The 21,313-nt window shown below is 38.9% G+C and overlaps 1 protein-coding gene across 7 annotated transcripts; it reads left to right on the top strand.

Moving 5' to 3' along the window:
* The first annotated feature begins 2,181 nt into the window (after nucleotides 1-2,181).
* LOC144663575 (uncharacterized) lies at nucleotides 2,182-20,798 on the top strand. 7 transcript variants are annotated; one of them, XM_078524583.1, is made up of 10 exons: nucleotides 2,182-2,629; nucleotides 3,423-3,483; nucleotides 9,784-10,041; nucleotides 11,211-11,387; nucleotides 13,604-13,771; nucleotides 14,247-14,405; nucleotides 15,440-15,556; nucleotides 16,329-16,409; nucleotides 18,032-18,083; nucleotides 18,791-20,798. In XM_078524583.1, coding segments are annotated over exons 1-10 (1,257 nt in total). In that variant the 5' UTR covers nucleotides 2,182-2,446; the 3' UTR covers nucleotides 18,792-20,798. The 7 variants fall into 7 exon arrangements, with proteins under 7 accessions (XP_078380709.1, XP_078380708.1, XP_078380711.1 ...); XM_078524582.1 differs by having other exon boundaries at nucleotides 15,437-15,556; XM_078524581.1 differs by having other exon boundaries at nucleotides 2,184-2,629; nucleotides 16,278-16,409.
* The last annotated feature ends 515 nt before the right edge of the window (nucleotides 20,799-21,313 follow it).

Raw genomic sequence — 21,313 nt, 5'->3', positions numbered from 1 at the left:
ACAGTTATTTATTACGGCCTTTTTATTCGTTAGAAACAGAAAGGTCAGAAAGGATGTAATAAAACCTCATAATTTAAAACGTTTTGTCATTTAGGCAGAAGCAGAGCCTGACGGATGAAAAACTGTTGTTTTTTTATTATTCTATAGTTCATTCTTGCAAAGATCTATCTCTCATAAATTCAGGAGGAAAAGTGTTGAATTGGGAACTTCAGAACATACTATGTTAACATAGGTAGTATCAAGCTAAATATTATAGCTTTTCAGCTTGCCTTAGAAGAATCATTTGATATATTCATCAATAAACGGCAAAATGTTTGACTGGGTTGACAAATTAAGAAAAGAAACAACAGTATTTTTAATACATTCAAAGCAGAAACATATAATCGCGCATCAAGAACCAAAACAAATCCTAAACCCAAACCGTATTGATTTAACAGATTATCAGGATGATAAAATTAACTGGCTTACACCGCTATATTAACCACAATTTATTAAACAACATTTTGAGTGATTGTTTATTTTCTTTGCCAGTTTCGTTTCCAGATATCAGTTTCCTTAACGTACTTTTAGATCTTATTCAATATTAACCAGTCATAACCTGTTTATAAAGTCGGTTGTCCGATTGTTGAGTGACTTTTTTCAGTTCGGTTGCTCAAGCGCTTTCTGTTTCTTTTTTTTGTGGGGGGACTAACTTACTCAAATTGTACTTTTAATAACTGCAACTAGCAGTGGAAATTGGTGCCATTTTAGAAACAACTGCCGGAATAAAACCAAAATGAAGTTTTAATCAGACCAGCAGGCGAGATTTGCCGATGTCATGGGTGGTTTTTGAATAAAATACTAGCTAGTTCTTGTATTAAAACCTCGAAAGCAATCGGCCCTTTTAAGTTGTGGTATCAGTTCACAGTTCAAAGAATAACCTCTTAGACCAGTCAAACTTATAAGCTTAATGCTTATTAAAGAAACCCTGCTTTGGCTCAAAACAAAGCCATTTAAACGGGCTCAAGCCTGCATTGTTTAAAACAAAGCCACTCAAACAAATACAACGCTAAAAGACGGCGAACTGCAAAGCAAACTTCATCAACTAATTAACTAAAATAGGCTTTGTACAAACTTAAAGACAAAACAACAACACGAAAATTAAATACCTTAATACATTGTATCTTGTGCCGCATGGGACTGGAAAACCACAGCTACACCACAAATATTCGTTCAAGCCAAGTTACTTTGCTTCGAAGGCATCTCCGTCGCCATGTTTGTTCTGAAGTTGAAAGACTTTGCCGAGCATAAAAAAGGTTTCTCATTCTTCAGGAGCCAATTTAAAAGCCAGACAAAGCGACACTAAGTATTTTTCATCTTGGATTTTCAGGGTAAAAGCTTAGAAAAATACTTAAGCTCAAACATTTTTAATACAAGTTTCCGTGCGAAGAAAATTTGTACAAAATCCAAATGGTTTCTTTGAACAAAGCTGGGCACACGTGAAGTTTTGGCGGGAACAGAGCCTGCCGGCGCGGCGAACGCGGACGCCCATATTTGGCGGGAAGCAGGGCGGAAGGGGGGTCGGGCGGAAGTTAAGTCACTGGCATGCCAGGTTAGAGAGAAAAAAAAAGATCAAATTTGACTAAATAAAAAAAATAAGAAAAAAGCTACTTTTCTTAACATTGTCTTTAGAAATAAAAATATACCGGGAGGAACGCTCTTGTTTCTTGGCCATTTCAATTTCACTAGAAATAAAATACAAACAGCGGCAATTTTAGATTCTTTTTTCAGACCATGCGTAGTCCATGTGCTATGTTTGTTGCCGCTGTTTGTATTTTATTACCGGGAGGAAATTACAGGGGTAGTAGACTACCTAATTCAAAATTTTCAAGACTGGTGAAACTACCGAAAGCGCGATATTTTCAGGCGAAAGTTTAAATTTCTAAACACAAAAAAGTTTCTTCTTTTCGCCGGTGATTTCATTGCGCAAATAGGTGCAAGGAATTGCAAAAGGCTTGGGAAAAGCAGGAAAGCAAACAAATTGAATTGTTTTTTTTTTTTTGTAATGACCGAAGTCGATACCGCTGAATACTAACCAAATTTGGGAGACGCCTAAATGACAAGTTACTTTTGTCCAGATTTGCAAACATTACAAACAGACTCTTAAAAGGATAATTCGAATGATACGTCCTTGTGGATTTTTCTGTCAAAAGTGTTTAGACTCAAATGTCGACGGAAAACTATTTTATTATATTTTTTCGGTCATGGATCAAGAACCAAAGAACAGTTCTACAAACTTTCTTGAAACGTGAGTTTTTATGTACAAAAATCTTTTACCCAGGATACTTCACTCTCCTCTCATTCGGTTACCATGGAGGTTGTCATAGTAACTTCTCAGATGGAAAATTTTTCGCATTTCGCGTTGAGCACTTGCTGAGACGCAGTCCAAAAGAAGAATTGTGCAAAGATGGAGAATATTTCGCGTTCATCAAAAACGTCAACTAATAAGTCCAATGGTATATCCGTCAAAAAAAATTTAGGAGGAGAAGATACTGCGGAAACACACGGAGTGTGCGTTGGAGATGTTCCGTCCACCAACAAACATGAGCCGCTGGACGCTTCGCATGGCACGCAGATCATGGTCCGAGAGGTGGCCGTTTCCTTTTTTTGTTTTTGTAGTATCTGTTCTCTGCAATGAGCGTCAAGTTTCAAAGGAAGCAATAATTAAGCGCAACAGTTGGCAAAATATGAGAACAAATCTTTCAAAAGCGCGCGGCTATGAAATGACAATTTGATACATTTACATGTGAAGTTTTCTTTTGAAGACATGGCAATTATATTGAGGATGAGATCGGCAAACCCAATACAAAGAGGCGTTTTTATCAGTGCCAAGATATAATGGGACCGGAATTGAATAGTTTTGTCTCATTTTTTAGGAAATCTTTTTTTTTTCTTTTTTAAAGTCAATCCGCCTTAGCGCGCGCGGGGAAACTCACTCACTGTAATTATGACGCAAAATTCCATATCTGCAATTCGCTGTTTTCACCGTTCCCATAATACATCTTGTTTACCCCCCAAAATTTTTGCATAAGCATTGTTTTCAATTTCTCTTGGGATTTACAGTGACGTGCAATCGTCCCCAGAGAAATTGAAAACAATGCTTATGCAAAAATTTGGGGGGGTTATTTAAATAAAACAAGATGTATTATGGGATCGTGAAAAAAGCGAATGACAATTTCTCGGGCAAAAATTATAGTTCGTTCACGGAAATAATTAGCTAAATATGAGTGTCTATGAAGAACCTTTTTTCTTTTGGTTTCTAACTTTTTATTGTAGGCCTTCCAGTTCTAAGCTTGTTTCATGTCGCGCCCAGCAACCTCTCCCTTCCCCCAACTGATAAGAAGTTTTATAAAAAAAGATGTGATCATTTTTTTTTGTTTTAGTATAAACAAGAAAAAGAGCAGCTTGAAGAAAAGATCGCCATCCTTGAAGCACAATATGATGGTAAGTTATTAAGTAAATACAGCCACAATAAGAATAGGCTACGAGAAGGGTCTGAATGGTGGTACCTCGATAACACTAAACACGTAATTTTTTGGCTCCGTAACATGAAACAGTAAAATTTTAGGTATTTTAACACTAACAGTAAAAAAATTGACTGTAACAGTAAATTTTCTCCAAAAAGAAACAAAACGGCTCCAAAAGGCCAATATTATTTTGTTTAGTATATGAAGAAGTTTTCGGCAATTTTCCGACGATTTCCGATCAGTTTGGAAGATTTCCGAAGACTAAACCGACTATTCCCGAAGATGTCCGAAGACTATCAAAGATTTCCGATCAGAAATCCGAAAGTTTTCTTTAAGTTCATGAGTGATTATATCTGATTTTTGAAGAGCAGATAAGGATTTATAAGCTAAATTTTTCATGAAAAAATCTCCAAACACTTAACAGTATTTTCGCCGAAAACAGTAAACGTTAAAAAACAAGAACATTGAGAAGCTTGAGAAGCTTAAAATCGGGCGCTTTGCCTTGAAAGGCAGGGTTCAGTACAGCAGAAACCACGAAGCAGTTACTTAAGTAGCACTCAGTCCGACTGTGTTTGTGTAAGTCACAGGGCTTGCATGAGCTGTATTAGTGTGCATAATATAATATCTAGAACGTTGTCGAGATTGCATTATTACTTAATGACATGATGGTTTCAATTTATAAATGTATCTCACACAATACAAATAAACGATTGAAGTAGACGACTAGACAATGTAAAGTTTGACTTAGCAAAGTGCAGTGTATTGGTAATACTGTAAGGTGCGGTTTCACCTGACGGTCGTGTGCTTTTCGGTATTTTCCAGGCATTGCACTTTGATGGGACAGTACTACAACTGTTTACCGGGGAACTACTATTGTCAAGAAAATGATCACAACTTGTTGATGAATGATTGAACATTTGTTTCATACCATTACTGTAATAGCAATTGATGAAGGCTTTTAGTACTGAACCAAAGTATAAGGACTGGGAAATACTGAAACCCATTATCAGCCACCTTAAACGGAAATATCTTGTTGGTGTTTCAAGGAATACAAGGAAACTTCACTCATCCCATGTATCTATGTATTGCGGTATTTTGTAATTTTTTGAGTGATTTTTGGGGATGTTTGGCAGGTGATAGTTTTTTTAAAAGAATTAGTAAAATTTAGACAACTAAGAAATATTGAAAATTTAATGTGAATTTAACATTGGAATTTGAAGTTAGAAATTGGCAGACGGACACCAAACAGTCCCGTGACATCCTGGAGTGTTTTTGCATGGGGGTCAACTGTGTGATGATGTTTCCATTTTTTTCTTCAATCCCCACTGATAAAGAACTGTTGTTGGTGTTATGTTGGTGTTATCACATGTCAAGCCTTTAACAAGGTATGAAAGAACACAAGGATTTAAATTATTCTGGTGCTCAATTTTTGCGTAACTAAAATTAATGTTACTCAAATTCCTGATGGATTCTGTCTTAAACTGTTACGAGCTTAGTATTTCCAAATTATTGCATGTCAATGTAAGGCAAGACAAGACATGCCTTGGTTCTTATGTAATTCTCTTAAAAACACATAAGATATTGACTATAATTTTGTCTGTGCTATGGCAATTCACAGTGGGGTGGTCTTGATGTGTCTTTAACTTGTAGACTGGACTGGACTAGTAAAACGCGGACTTGTAAAATGCCTCTAGACACTTCGAATTCCTTGGCCACAATCATCTTACGGCTCTCTTCAATACATAATGTCTCAAAAAAACAGTAACCTCAGAAAGAAGTCAGAAGCAAATAAGGTCGAAAGATCGAATTTGAACATATAACGGCAAATGTTCTAATGTCACGAACGTAGGAGTCGTGTAGGCCCGTCACCTTTATTTACCACATACTGCCCCCAAATTAAAACAGTACCCTCAGAAAGAAGTCAGAAGCAAATAAGGTCGAAAGACCGAACTTAAACATTTAACGGCAAATATTCCAATGTCACGAACGTAGGAGTCGTGTAGGCCCGTCACCTTTATTTACGATTGACTGTTGATTTCTGGACGGGCCCCGTTCTACCTCGTGCGAGCAATACAAACGACTGCACTCAACAGACGTCAAGTAGTGGAAAGAAAGAAACATATGCACACAACTCATAGCATCAATCCCGTTGTTTTAGTAGGGGTTTGCAGAACGAACATGTGCTATACTGCAAAAACATCTCCACGCTAAAACAGACCATAGAGTGCTCAAAAAAGCTAGAAATATGCCGTCGAAGAAACACACAAGAGCTTCAAACACAAATTGTTTCGCTCGCTAAACCGTTTAGTTTCCGTTTAGTGTCCGCGTTCTACAAGTCCGTGCTTAACAAGCCCTCGTTTTACAAGTCCGCGTTTTACAAGTCCGCGTTTTACTAGTCCTCGTTTTACAAGTCCGCGTTTTACTAGTCCGCGTTTTACTAGTCCGCCTTTTACAAGTCCGCGTTTTACTAGTCCGCGTTATACTAGTCCGCGTCTTACAAGTCCGCGTTTTACTAGTCCGCGTTTTACTAGTCCAGCCCAGTCCTCGAAATACAGTATGCCAAAACTCCCCGCCCTCTAAAGATAAGTCCTTGACGGTTCTTGTCGTTTTTCGGTGCCTATTCATCTTCGGCATCTTTCTCATCCACCTCTCGTTCTGTCCTGTGTCTGTCATCACACGAAAGAAAAGCTGATTCTCAAAAAATCTGCCACAAAAGAAAATTGACAAAAACAATATGAAAACCATATATCGAAAGTTTCTTATTCTAAAATTTTATCATACGTCTTAATTCAGAGCTACAAAGAAGTTCCTCCTTTTGAGTTATTGATACTGTTCTTACAGTACCTCTTTCCACTAGCTAAATTTTACAAAATTCCTTCGCGGCGAAAAGGTAGCGCGAATCCAGAACAGACTCCAATCGAGAGTGGGTTAATTCTAGATTACTATTAATTAACTATTACAACATTCATTTTTAAAATAGTTTCCCAAGCCGACTAAGCTAACTAAACGTCGAGTGTATCTTTCAGTAAACAAAACATGCCGTTATGACGCCGGAAATCCAGCTCACGCATACTATACCCCGTGACTCACGCAAACCTCCGACTTACGTGCTACTACAGTCATTCCTTTCTAAACATTTTTTTTTACCACCACCGTACCTTTCTACCCAAAAAACTCATGAAACCGCCCGGTTTTAACCTGTTTTAACCTTTCAAAAATTAGAGCGTTCGAAACTAAATAAGATCCGTAATCACAAACAACATACAGCCGTTTACCAGCACTCTTTAAAACTCCTGAAACCCTTCAAAATCAGGCAAAATAAATCTTTGAAATAACCTTTATCAATGTTTCTTATTTTTTATTCAGTTCTATAAAATGCCTTTCATACACTACTGTCAAACAAAAATTTCAATTTCCTCAAAGTTTCAAGACAAAAGAATAACAAATATTTCGTGCACAATGTAATTTGATTAAGCCAATATTATCACGTCTAAAAATACTTCAAGCAATTCAGTGAAAACCCGTTTTTTTTTTCGTATCAACGAAAACCACTTTCGAATAATCAATACATGAAAATAACAATAAGATCAAAAGGAAGAAAGGAACCTTTCTAATTATTTGAAGACTTTCAAAGCCGTGATATTATGCATCCAATCCGCGATAAAATTTAATTACAACAAAATCCAAGTTCTCATTTTGAATTCCATTTTTTTCAGTTGATACCTTTATCCAACTTGTGAAAAATTCCATTCAAGTTCCTATTAATACTGTACATTCCCAATGTTTTGCTCAGGTCTTCAGAAGCGTCTTACTAACCAAATCTAAAATAATTCCAAAACATGCTGTACAAACATTCTACTCTTTGTGACAAACGACTTGACGACCAATTGTTCGAAATGAAAATCGACACAGTTCTTCCTAAATAAAAAAAAAGTTTTACGGCGGAGTCAGGCTCAAAAAATATACCGCAAGATCACACCCCCATTCATAGTCAGAAACCAGCAAACCATGTAGTTTGCTAAAAAAAAAACTGCGTGACATCAATGACGTTACCTTTTTCATTTACAAAAATAACTTTAACTTGTCAAAGTAAGTGCAATTTCACAATGGTGAATATATCGGCCCAGTTCTCGGCCGGGTCCAGTTCTCGGCCACTTTGTGTTTAACGCGTTTTTTCACACTCCAGTTGAATCAAAAAGAAAAGGTATTTCCTTCAAACGATAGACTGATTCATGTGCTTTAAGTATCTTGAGTTTGATCGTTCAATTCGATATAGAAAGCTCACACGTCGAGTTTACGCGGAGGTAGTTGTTTGTTTACGGCTCCAAATTCATGGATGTAGTTAAATTCGTATTTTATCCAAAAGCCCCCACCATACGAGCTAATTTTTGGCATGTGAAACGTAGAATAATTCAGCTTTCTGCTTTAGTTAACTTTTCGTTGAACCGTTGTATTTTTTGGTCTTAATTTACTTCGAAATTTTTTCTTGCGACGTTTGCGTATTTGCCAGTTCTCGGCCACCCTGCTCGCTATCACAGCTTAGCGCTTGGTTTTTAATATAATTTCATCTGCTGCTGCCAGAATGAAAGAAATAAATGTTTTAAAAATAAAGTTCAATCTTATCTCTAAGTTTTGAGCTGACTCTTGTCTTGTCTATTATTTCTACAACACCTAAATATTTCAAGACCTTTTCACTGCAAAATAAACCATCTAAATGCACGGGTCACACAATGCGGTTTTGCCAGAACCTGCACATAGGCAACTAGGCGCGTTAAAATCCTTCTTTTCTAAAGTAAAACAAAGCATCATAAAAATAATTTGGGATCGATATAGTATAAATAGGTTTACAGAGTGATTTTATGACTGTGAAAATTAATTGAGCATTTTTTTACAGATAATTACGCACAAGCTTTTTAGTGGCTGAGAACTGGGCCAAGGTGGCCGAGAACTGGGCCCACAAATGGAGCTTTCGGGCAAAAACTTTTATTTTTATTATTGCTCGGGCAAATTAATTTTTGACCGGTCGATAGCTTTACACCAAAAAGCTGAATAATGTAGCTAGCTCTGGGAGAAATTTCAAGTTCCTGCGGTTCTTCTGAGGTAAGAAATACAAGTTTACGTCAAAAGTGGCCGAGAACTGGGCCAAGGTGGCCGAGAACTGGGCCCACAAATGGAGCTTTTATTTTTATTATTGCTCGGGCAAATTAATTTTTGACCGGTCGATAGCTTTACACCAAAAAGCTGAATAATGTAGCTAGCTCTGCGAGAAATTTCAAGTTCCTGCGGTTCTTCTGAGGTAAGAAATACAAGTTTACGTCAAAAGTGGCCGAGAACTGGGCCCCATACTGCACTTTGCACCGTAAGCTTTTTTCTCTGTCCTTCCGCCGAAGCAAAAAAACACAACCTGATTACACATTAACCCAAAAGTCGACCAAGTGTGCCTGCAACGATTTCCTGTCAAAACTAAAATGAAAACCATTGCGGTATGCGTCACCCGTAGCGGTTTTGTAGCAACCCCGAGCTATCCCCGTCTTTTTGGCCGCGCCAGGAGACTACGCTCTAGGACGACCAAAGGGTAAACCTTAAATCGGCCACGCCCGATTAATTAGCCAATGTAACAGCAAACACTAAAAATTATGGGCAAATAACACTTAACGCTAAACCCCATTCAGACCCTTTACGAGTATTGGCGAGGGAGCGAGCAAGAGAGCGATCGAGCGAGAAATTATTCCGACGTCTTGCTCCTCCACTCGACTAACCCTGTGGAAAAAGAGGAACTGCTTGTAGGCTACAATTCGAAAGTAAGGCAACATTTTCGCGGCGAATCTTATTAGTTTTAAAAGCGATCTGATTTTCAAAAGGGTATAGAGCAGTTTTTAATTGAGTGTCGTAAAACCAAAACCAATGTAATTACTTCGGCCAATCACAAAAGACACGGACATTCCAGTGAACCAATCAAAACTCGAAGCAAATACATGTAGCCGGCACGAAGCGCGGGAAAACGTGCGCGAGCGAGTCACGATTGGTTTTGGTTTTAGTTCTGATTGGCAGAGAAAGTGGCGCGAGATTTTTAAGCCAATCACTAAGCGTAGTAATGCAAAACCAAAGCAAACGCAATTTACTTTCGACACTCAAGTGAAAACCGCTCTAACTGCAGGAATCACAACACTCTTACTTAAAACAATGATTTATTTGTAAAGAATGCGCAAGTAAGCTATGACCAATGCATTTTTTAACTGGCAACTTTCGTTCTGTTTTATTTCATCTACCATAACAGCCAAGGAAAAGGAAATTGCCTTTTTTAAAGAAATTGTCTCTGCAAAGAACAAAGAAATTTCTCATCTTAAAAATACTGTAGCAGAGTTACAGCTGGAAGCGAATGGACAAACAAAGGTGATTGATTTTGCAAAGCAGTTGGAGACAATAGATGAGCAGCTTAAGAAAACGAAGGAAAATATTTTCCAGGCCGAAAAAAACGTTTTAAAGAAGACAGCAAAGGTGGACAATCTTAACCATGAACCAGAGCTATTTAGTGGTAAGTGGCTTTAGTAACAGTAACTAACTCTAACAACGACCCCAACGTTTAGCCCTTACGTTTTGAGTTCTTCAGGCTGATAGCATGTAAGGGTCCCAAAAATTGCACGCTTTATGATAAAGCCCCAACGCTTGTTTTGTAAACCCGTTATAAACGGTAAAGAATAAATCTTCGTTCGCTGCACTTCTAATTACGTTATAAACTAATCTAGTTTTTTCTGCTACTATGGGCCCTCGTCGCTTCACCGATGTTTGTAGTAATTTGAATGTCATCCGTTTCTGTAATAAATTTGTTTTTTTACGGGAGTGGGTTATCAACCCCCAGCCCAACCCCCAACCTGGAGGACCAGGGAGGTCACACTTCGTCTGATCTCTACCCTTCGACCTGTTCGGCATGGGTGACCCTGCCAGGAGTACAAGACTCCAGCCGATATAGCTCTAAGGGTCACTGAGACACACAAACCATCCCACCGCGATAAGGTGGTGACCCCATGGGATAGAAACTAATCTAGTTATCAGACTGAAATTATTATTATGAACATCGATACAATTCCCGCTTATCACGACAACAGAGATTCTCGCCGATATTGGAAACATTAAAATCTGTTTTAGTAAATAGTGCATTTTTGCACAGATCTTTTTAGACCAGCCGAGTTTATTTTATTGATTTAGCAGTCTAAAAGAACTTTTATAAAGGAGCTACGTCTTATCTTTCAACACCTAAAGGAAGAGACAGCCTTAATTTGAGGATAGAAATCAAAGTACGGCTATAAAAATTGATTTTTTTGAAGACGCGTGGAAACAACTTGAAAAGTTTAGCCTTAATTTTTTAAATTGCAATCCATTTCAATCCTAGCCATCCGCAGCCAAAGACGCTTGTTAAAAGTTTTGCTTTAATGTAGCAATTCAGTTAATAAATATGAACCATTATATTTAGGTTTTCTACGCACAAATATAAATTTTGCTTGTTCAAAAATTGACAAACCAATTTTTTATCTAGAGTATTGTAGCTTGTAATACAGTGCGCCTCCACGGAGCCATGTGTTGCACAACAGAACGGACGGATTTGAGGACTTAAGTAGAAACCAAAATGTTTGGAATTGCATGTGTTCATGTGACTTCGATACTTGGCTTGCAAGGTATTTATTTTTATTATTTTTCCTTGTTCAGCCGAGGACTACTTCGATTATCATCAGCCATCATGGTTTGACACCTTGTCAAACACTGGCTGCCTTGAGATCGTTATGCGCCCAGTCCGCGCAAAGGATCTTGGCGCTATGAAGACCAACGTTTCTTCTGAGAAACCTGCGAATCCAAAGATGTCAAACACAGCTGAAAGCAGAAAAGGTGCGCCTAATATTCGGTTAAAGATTACTGCTCACTGTCAAAAAACGAAATATTTTCGTACGTTACTAGCTGCGCATAATAAGGGAATCTTTGTTTACAATATTTGCCTCACTAGCATAAGCGCTTCAGCTTCTAATCGAGCTACAAAAATATCAGTTATGAATATAATATTCATAATTGAAAGGCCATGACTCGATTAACTTCTGCTATAAGCTTGAGCCTGATGTATTGAATACTTTTTCTTTGACGCGGGTTTGAAAACTTAAAATTTAACAAAGAATGTACGGGATCATTAGCGCTTTTGCCTCCAGAAATTTTGCAGTTTTTGAAAGCTAATATCTCCTTTAATATTACACGTAAAGAGCTGAAAACTTCGCCTATTATTTAGATTATTTAGTTTTATAAGCTCTTCATACTTCTGGAGCTATTTTGTATATAGCAGGATGGCTTCTCTAACCAAAGTCGTGTGCTAATGAGGCAAAATGTAAACAATGACGTCAGCAAAGATCGTCCAATACTGAGTCAACCTGAGAAAACGTTGTCGGTTATTTCACTGTGCTTGTTATTGGTCAGCTGACCAAAGCAAAAGCAGTGAGATAACTGACAGCGTTGATACTAGCACGACAGATACTGGTCAGTAAAAGGTAAGCAAACTCAGACATAAAATAGTAGTAAATTCCCACAGGGAGCCCCCTAACAAAGAGAATATGTAAACAACTTTTGGTATATCTTATCCCAAACCTGGGCGTTTGGGAGAGGGAAGAGGCGAGCCCGGAGGCGGAAAGGAGCGAGAGCTAAGGCACAAAGACGAGCCATCGCTGCGGGGAGGAGTGTGGGGCGACGATCTGATGTCTGGCGTCCGTTAAAACGAAGAGAGAAAAAAAAAACAGGATAAAACAGGCCTATTCATACTAAACTTGCCAAAAATTATGCACAGTAGACTCCCTTGAGAATATACAGAAGCGGGGAAGTAAACAAGTTGTATCCCAAAGGAATTAGGGGTGTTTGTGCTTGAGGACTCCCAGTGAGAGCAGTATTCTCAGTAAGAAGGAAACTCGCATACATATAAAAGGGACAGGGGGTACACGTCGTCTCGCATAGGGTGTAAATTTCAGAAAGCTTGGCCACGCCCATTTAGGACTTTAAGTGATTTAATTCAATTTTCCGACGAACATCACCGTCTCTTTAAGACTGTATCTTTAATTACTGCTTTATTCGTGCCCAAAAATATCATATGTTTTGTATCCCTTGATGTACTCGTTCAATTACATGCCCAACACGTTTAGACAAAAGCAGTGGTGGTCAATTGTAGGAGCTACAAAAACAGTTTGGATGCAGGGGACCACGCAACGAAGAAAAAACTGCTTGGCTTCTCTGCTGCCGGATCTCTTGTTTAAGAAATACTCGTACCAGACGTCACTCTAAGTGCTTATAAAACCAAATATATTGCAAGGCTGGTACAACGGCAGGAGGGCAAGATTTATTGGCCCAAGAAATACTCGTACCAGACGTCACTCTAAGTGCTTATAAAACCAAATTGATTGCAAGGCTGGTACAACGGCAGGAGGGCAAGATTTATTGGCCCAAGAAATACTCGTACCAGACGTCACTCTAAGTGCTTATAAAACCAAATTGATTGCAAGGCTGGTACAACGGCAGGAGGGCAAGATTTAAATCTTGCCTCCTACAAGATTATGAGTAATATGGGCGTGGCTCAATAAATCTTGCCCTCCTGCCTTTGTACCAGCCTTGCAATCAATTTGGTTTTAATTGTAGGAGGCACGGTGACCTAATGGTTAGCGCGCCAGATCGTGGGATCCAGGTTCGAGCCCTGGTCTGGCCACAGTGTTGTGTTCTTGGGAAAGACAACTTTACTCCCAAAGTACCTCGTTACACCCTGGTGTATAAATGAGTACCGGCGAAATAATGCTGGTGGGTAACCCTACGATGGACTAGACCCCTTTATCTATGTAAATATACCCATAAGACCAAAGAGAAAAACGTTGTTGTTGTTCTTAATAAATCATTATCATCATCATCATCATCATCATCATCATCATCATCATCATCATTATTTCATTAATCATCATCATCATCATGGCATGACGTGAAGATTACTGCTATATTTGTGCCCGAAATCTATTCGTTCACGTACATACTCAAGCCGTTTCAGTGCAAACAGTTTAATAAAATAGCATTTAACGTATTGTTTGTAGAAAAAAGTCACCCGCCGGCACGGTGCGAACCGCCTATGTTCGTGCCCAGGAACAGCGTTGTTAAATCCTACGCTGTCCAAGACAAACAGGTTAAAACAACTGACCACGTTAAACCTGAGACGGATGGCTCTCCTCAAAAGAAGAACCCATTTCGCAAGGCAGCGAGAGGTACTGAAAGTCTGACATACAATACTGTACCCAGGGAAAGGGCAAAAACTTCCAAATGAAAGGGCCGGGGATGGTCGTCGCCTCGCTAAGCGATGTAAAAATAGAGTAGAGCCCCGATAACTCGAACTCGGATAACTCAAACCCTCCCGCTAATTCGAAGGAGCTTCCAGTTCCCTTGGATTTGACATCACTACCTATCAGTCATTTTTACTCAGTTTACTCGAACTCCGAGAACTAGATTATAGCTCGACACTTTTTTAGGAACTCGCGTAAGTAACGCTATTGGCAAGGCTGTGAGAGACGCAATGTTGAACAGCCAACACTTAAAACACTGTATCAGAATCTGATCGTAACCAGTAAAGGTCACTATTTGCTTGCAGGACCTTCACTTATCTTTCTTCCTTTTGAGTTTTTCTTCAAGTAATGTGTAACATTTTCAGTTTTTAATGGTATTTAATTCATTTCGTTAATTTAGTACAAACTCAATGCCCGATATATGACGGACCACCGTTGTTTGTCCCTACAAACGGCCCCGCCTGTCCGCCCAAAGCTGCAAGAACAACTGCAAATGACGTTGAAGCTTCGATTGATGGTATTGCTCAGAAGAAAAACCCATTTCGCAAGGCAGCGAGAGGTACAAAGAGTCGGATATACAATACTATCCCCAGGGAGAGGGGGGAGGGCATCCCAAATAAAAGGGACGCTAGAAATGCTAGTCGTCTCTAGGCCTGTCCCGATTGTGCTCGGCAACGTTTTTCATTTTGAGCAACTTTGTCGAATTTCTAGAAGGCCAAACGAACGTTTCTGAGCATTTTTTGAACTTTTCCGACGATTAACGATATATGCTTCAACTTTCGGATCATTCAGCATTACAAACTCGTTAAATTTTTGTAATTCAACAAATTTTGACCTTTAAATGTTATTTAGATATTTCTGTTTCAGTTAAATTGCATGAAAATGCTTAGAAATCTTACCTTCAAATTGAAATATGCAATACATTTGGAGGATTTTCGTATTTGAAAGCAACGTTCTCGACTTTTTGGTGCAACTTTGGAGTAACTTTCTGGATTTTGAAACACTTTTTCATCAACTTTTTGGCATTCCACTGAGCAACTTTTCAGCATTTTACGAGCACAGTCGGGACAGGCCTAAGAACAACAACCTAGTCGTCTCTTTTGGGAAGTAAATCACAGATTTGTGTCTCACTTTCTCACTTAGAATATTTAGGACAGAATTCCAATAGCTTTTTCCGTCAAGGCCTTCTTTAGGGAGTTGTTTAATTTGCACATGTGTAAATGAAAAACTACATTATATACTGTATTGGTAGGTCTAGGCCGATAAGACTTAAGAAACGGTATCATGTAGAGGTCCAAAAAGTTTGAGCCACGCCCACATTAGTATCTCTTTCACAGTTTCCGACGAGCACCCTCTCCCCCCCCCCCCCCCTCCCACGCCATATGTAGAGGCCCCTGCCCAAAATAATTTCTAAATAAATATTTTACAAAGTTAAAAAAACTTTCTCCGGAGCGGTTTTGAGCCGTCTTAAATTTTAGAAAAGTTAGCAGAAAGAGAACAATGTAAATTTGTAGCACTGACCCATCAAAGAATGAGAGCTGGAAAGTAATGGGAACTGTTGTTGGCCTAATAAACTGGATTTTTTTTCAGTAGAGCAAAGAAAACAGCCCGTCAATCCACCACCACAGTTTATGGCTGTGAGCACCGCCGCTGTTACATGCCAAGCTGAGGAAAGAACTGACAAGAACCCATTTCGAAAGGCAGCGAGAGGTAAGAAAAGTCGGAAATTACAATGCTATCCCCAGTGAGAGGAACACTACCATATACAGCAAATTCGAGAAAGGTTGACGGAAAAAAGCACAAAGTGCACGCGACGAGACCGATGATAGTATGGATAGAAGTAGAGAGCTACTGCACGTGCTGAATACAACAAAATAGGTACATGACAAACGCGAATTTGCACGGGTTTTTTTCTCTTCCGACAAGGTACTTTAGCCACGCTGAATTTTAGAGGAATTTTTAAACTTAAATACATGCGACAGTAAACGCAAAGCTACAGAAAAACCCCTCCAAAAAAATCTTCACGTGCAAAAATACAAACTTGTACATTTCCTCTAGGCCAATATGCAAAATTCAGGTGAATACCCAGACCACCTTTCGATCTTGTCGCGTGCACTTTAGCGGCTTTTTTTTCGACAACCTTTCTTGAATTAGCGGCCGCGCTCTGATTAATTTCCTGTTTCTAAATTATGTTTTAAGTGGATCCGTTGCGATATAATTTTCAAAGGTTTTTTTGTTTTTGTTTTTTTCTTTGTATCAACCTATCCAGAAAGCCTTTGTTTAGTTGTGTGTGTTTGTTTATAGTTCCACTTTCAATGTCTCAGAGCACTGGAATCTATTTCTTTTAAACATTATTGCTTGTCCTAACTTTATCAGTCTCAGTTGACAGAGATAAGACGAAGGTGATTTTTCATTGCTTTGTGTACTTCAGGCAAAGAATACGTTCATGAACGTCCATTACCATTCATTCCAATGTCTAAAGTCTTTGATGGCTCCCTGGTGCCGAACACCTACCCGGCTAAGGCGTTTGAACACACTAGTGCCCAGGCCTTTCCTCATATAGGTATGTTCAAATAAACTCTTGAATTACTTCCGTAACTTCGCCCTTTCAGAACAAAGTTTGATCGTTTTTATTTTTTAAAACAACATTCCTGGTGGATCAATTGTGTGGCTAAGTTTGCTAAGTACATACAAGGTGTCTTTGTCAAAGAAGTAAAATATTTCATCTTGGCGCAATTTCTGAGCCCACGTAGCACTTTTTTCATCATCATTGTAATTTTTCGTCATCATAGTAATTTTTCTTGGATAATTCCATCTAAGGGGAAAAGGCGCAATGAGGTTAAACCTATCTGAAGCACAAAACTGATAAACAAGGCTAGACTACGACATCGGGACCTCCGTGCCCTGAACTGAACTGAAACTTTATTTACCCTCGGCATTATGAAGCGTACTAGTGCTAGGCCTCTAGCAAGTTATGCTAATGAAACCGAGCATTTTGCATTATAAAGCACAATGCGCAAAGACCATACCACAACACCGGGGACTCAATGCCAGGGGGGGGGGGGGGGGGAAGCAACTTCCCATACATTCTCTTATATGAAATCTGAGCGATGCTCTCACAACTTGCAAAGCAATCATCGGGGCGGTAGTCAGCGGATGTCTCTAAGGCGCATGAGCAGCTCCTTTCTTTGTGAACTTGCCAAAACAGAAACAACATGGGACCAGTGAGAGAGTTCGATTTTTTTATATATGTAGTAATAAAAAAGAATTTCTAAGTTTTGTCTTTAAAGCAGCGAAAATTTCTCCGGAAAGGTTCTTGGTGTCAATATGTGGTGTTTGTTATGAAATAAAACCATCACGGGAATGGTAATGAAAACGTGTCGATCGAATATTCCCGCGCTGGTCGGAGCTATTGTTCTTGCTCTATTGTTTGAGGTTGTTTGTTGACTTGGTCTTTCTTTGTTTTACTTCATTTACAATCCCCATGTGGGCCAGTTGAAAATCGTGGTACAAACATGTCAAACATTTGCATTTCAGCACTGAAAAGTAGCACGGCATCACAAAATTCTGCGTTCTTAAAACTACACGACGATGACGAAATTTTCGGATTTAAACACGCTGCTTTTAGATTTTTAGTTAAGAGAATTGAACCCCTTTATAATAAGTGATTCCACGACAGCAGCTTCCATTTCGCGGGAAAAGATTGCCTGTTGCATCATCGTCCAAAAACCGCTGACTACATCGTGAATTGATCGCTTTGCAAGTTGTGAGAGCATCGCTACTCGGTCCCAGACCTCGTTTCTTCCCCCCCCGCTGCTCAATGCCCTACTTTTTACGATAAGTGCGTGGGTTCCTTTACGTCCCCTGCCGACCATAACACTGAAGATGCAGGAGACGGGGCCTACGGTTTATCGTCCTTATCCGAGAAGACAAGAACATCTAATAATTTGCAGAAGTCATTGCAAAGACAGCATATTCTCCTCCGTTTCTTTAAAAGACCCTGAGTGTTGTCCGTTCTAGGAATCGAACTCGAGACCTCCCGCACAACAGTCCAGCGCTCTACCAGCTGGGCTAACCGTTCGGCGGTTTTTCGTTGCCTTTAAGCTTCTAAACAAACATAACACATCCACAAACGCTCCTGATATTTAATCCATGTTGTGTGTCCATTCTTTTGTTATTTTACAGAACAGCAAGGATTCTTGAGCCGAACGCTTGGCAGATGGTTTGGATATAATTAGTAAGTATTATGATTAAAGCTAGTAGCTTGTCGAATTACGCGCCTATTTATAAACCCACCAAAGTAAACAACGTGCCTCTTGTAACTTTATTTGCGAAGCGGCCGTTGCTTTTTGGAGGCGTCTCAGATTGGGGGGCGCGAGAGAGCAAAAAAAGTCCCCTTCAATGCCCCGCTTTGTGCACTTAGCTTTGATGCGGTTCGCGCTCTCGAATTAATGGGATCGATTACTTCGTACTGAATACCTGTTGAGGAATCGTTTGAAACTTATAAACTACTGACGTACGAAACAATAAATAATAGAAAGCAGTAGATATAGAATATACGGCAGGTCCGCAAAAGATCTGCAGGAAGTAATTGCAAGTCAACTTGAGCACTGGCAGCGGATTTGAATGACTGTTGTCAGGTGAAAACAGAAATCGGAAATATTTTAAATCTGACCGAACAGTGTGCATTCAAAATAACGAGCTGAACCAATCAGAACGCGAATAAAACCTTGCAACTGTTGCCATGCAAGCGCGGGAAAAATAGTGTTATCCATATAAGGAATCAAAACCTTCAGAACAGACCAACCATGGAAAGAGTTTAAACAAATCTCTCTATCATTACTGATATAAGTATGCGTTCTGTTTTTTTTAAATTTATTTTTCTTGCAAAATTTTCCTACTGATTTTGTTAACGGAATTTACAGTGATTTCTTTTCTCTTTAGATCCTGCTCGCCTGTTTTATTCAAGTTTATAAAAGTTAATTATTATTTTTTTAGCTGGATTGTAAATATTCTTCCAAACGTACTTATTTGCTTTTAACTTTTTAAAAATTTAATTTTTATCCTGTAATTATTTAATTGTAAATATACCTGCCAGTTATGTAAATGAATGAATCAAATTATTGTATATATGTAAAAAGTTATGTAAATAATCTTATATTTGATGCAAGGAGCTTGCCTTCAAAGTATTTTTTGTGTTGATTTCGAAATCAATTAATGTGTTATTTATATTTTTGAACAGTTGTAAATATATACTGATAAGTGTATAACATTTGGAAACGAATTTTCCAGTTTTTGTAAGATGTTTCCAAAAAATTTTGATATAACACTGAATTGTAAATATCTTTCATATATACGTTGACATGCCACGACTTTCAGAGAAATTCTTCTTTTCAAATTTTGTATTGTAAATATTATGCCACTGACTTTTCGAACGTATAGTATTTATTGTAAATATGTTACAAACTGCCTCTATAAAATTTGCAACTGAATGACCGTTTTGAACGAAACTATCCTTTTCATTTTTTATTTTTAACAGTCGCAACTAATATTTTCATTTTTTTAAGGTTTCAAAGCTTGCTTATGTTTCTTTCTTTCTTTCTTGTCTCTTTCACGTTCAAATGATTGTAAATATGATAGCAAATAATTATGTTTGCATGCCATTGCATGCCTTTTTGAGACATAATTTTAGTTTTCAGATTATTATTATGATATTTTCATTTTATCGATATGTTACTACCGTTTAAAGCTTGCTTATGTTTGTTTCTTTTTTCTTTTTTTCGAGTTCAGATAATTTTTAATTTGTTATCAAATATGTTTGCATGCCGTTGCATGTTTTTTAAAGACATTACATTTTTCATTTCCAGATTAATTTCATTTTAAACTATCGCAACTCATAATTTCATTTCTTCGATGTTACAACATTTTTAAAACTTCCTTATGTTTCGTTTTTCTTCCTTTTTATGAGCTCAAATGATTTTAAATATGCTTATAAACATGTTTGCATTCCGTTGCGTGTTATTTTTTTCGCTTTCTTATTATTTAACTACCGTAAAAATTCCGAGAAAAAGCCCGCCTTCTATTGGTTATAAGACACGTGACCTAACGGTTAGTACGTTGGTCTCCAGATCAAGCGGTCCAGGTTTAAGCCCTGGCCGGGGCACTACTTTGCGATCTTAGGCAAGACACTTAACCCTAACAGTGCCTCTCCACCCATGTGTATATAAATGAGTATTGGCGAATTTACTGTCAAGGGTAGCCCTGCGATGGACTAGCATTCCATTCAGCCTTCTCCACCCCCCCCCCCCCCCACCCCACTCCCTTCCGAATATTTTTCAGACAAAATCGTCTTTCCCAATATAGACTCAAACATTTTTGAAACGCATATACTCCGATAGGTAAAGACGCGTCGAGCCAAGTGGCTCATCAGGCCGGAGCTTATCCCGGTTTCTGTAGCATTAAGCGACTAGGAATATTTCTACTCCTCCCTGGGGGTTCCTCCGATTATGATCCCTTAAGATACCTTTCCCAAACCACCTTCCCCTTATAGGGACCCCGTCCCCCACTCCATGTACATGGTTTTCGGACCAAGCATCCCAAAAAATTTCCCGTTATAATGACATCCCCCAATCCCCTATCAAAAATATGAGCCTCCCAAATATTTTCAGACGCACAGATTGCTGGTCCTTTCAGGGAGGCGCTGTGTAAATGAAAGGACAAAGTCTGTGTTTGAGCCTAGTGGCCCATCAGGCTGGAGCTTATCCCGGTTTCTGTAGCATTAAGCAACTGGGAGTATTTGTACTCCCCCGCCCCCCCTGGATGGAATGCTAGTCCATAGCAGGGTTACCCCCAGCATTCAATTCACTGGTGCTCATTTCAACATGCGGAATTCGAGCAAAATTACTTCCAAATATGTTCCGTGAAAAGGTTTCTACAAAGGCAACTTGTTATTTCTTAGGGCCTCTTTACATGAAACCGAGTTGAGTTTCTCCCGGGATGAATTTCGTCCCGGGGAGTTCATTACATGAGCGTGTTCTCCCGGGCTGGGACGTAAGTCGTCCCGCCCGGGATCCATCTCCCCGTGCTTACATTACTTTATATTTCATCCCGAAGACTGTTTACATGACGTTTCTCGTCACGTTTCATCCCGGGATGACATTTCACTCGGTGTTTCTCCCGGGGTCCTCCCGGGATGAGTTCATCCCGGGCGAAATCATATATCATCATGTCAGCACAGGAAAGACCAGACACCGAGATGAATTCTCCCGGGACGAAAGTCATCCCGGGACGAAACTCTCTGTAAGAGGCCCTTAGTATAAGTCCACCTTAAATAAATAGAAGCTCGAGGCTAATTCTTGGAATTTTTGCGGTATTTCGCAAAAGACTTTTTGAAACACTTAGCTTTTTAAGCAATTGTAAATCCGTACGAAACTATAGTGTGCATTATACAGGCGAGAAGTGTTGATC

The sequence above is a fragment of the Oculina patagonica genome, chromosome 8 (genome assembly GCF_052425735.1).
Source record: "Oculina patagonica isolate OP01 chromosome 8, crgOcupat, whole genome shotgun sequence".
NCBI lineage: Eukaryota > Metazoa > Cnidaria > Anthozoa > Scleractinia > Oculinidae > Oculina > Oculina patagonica.
The sequence above is the reverse complement of the archived record's forward strand: the minus strand, read 5'-3'. Positions and strand labels throughout refer to the sequence as shown.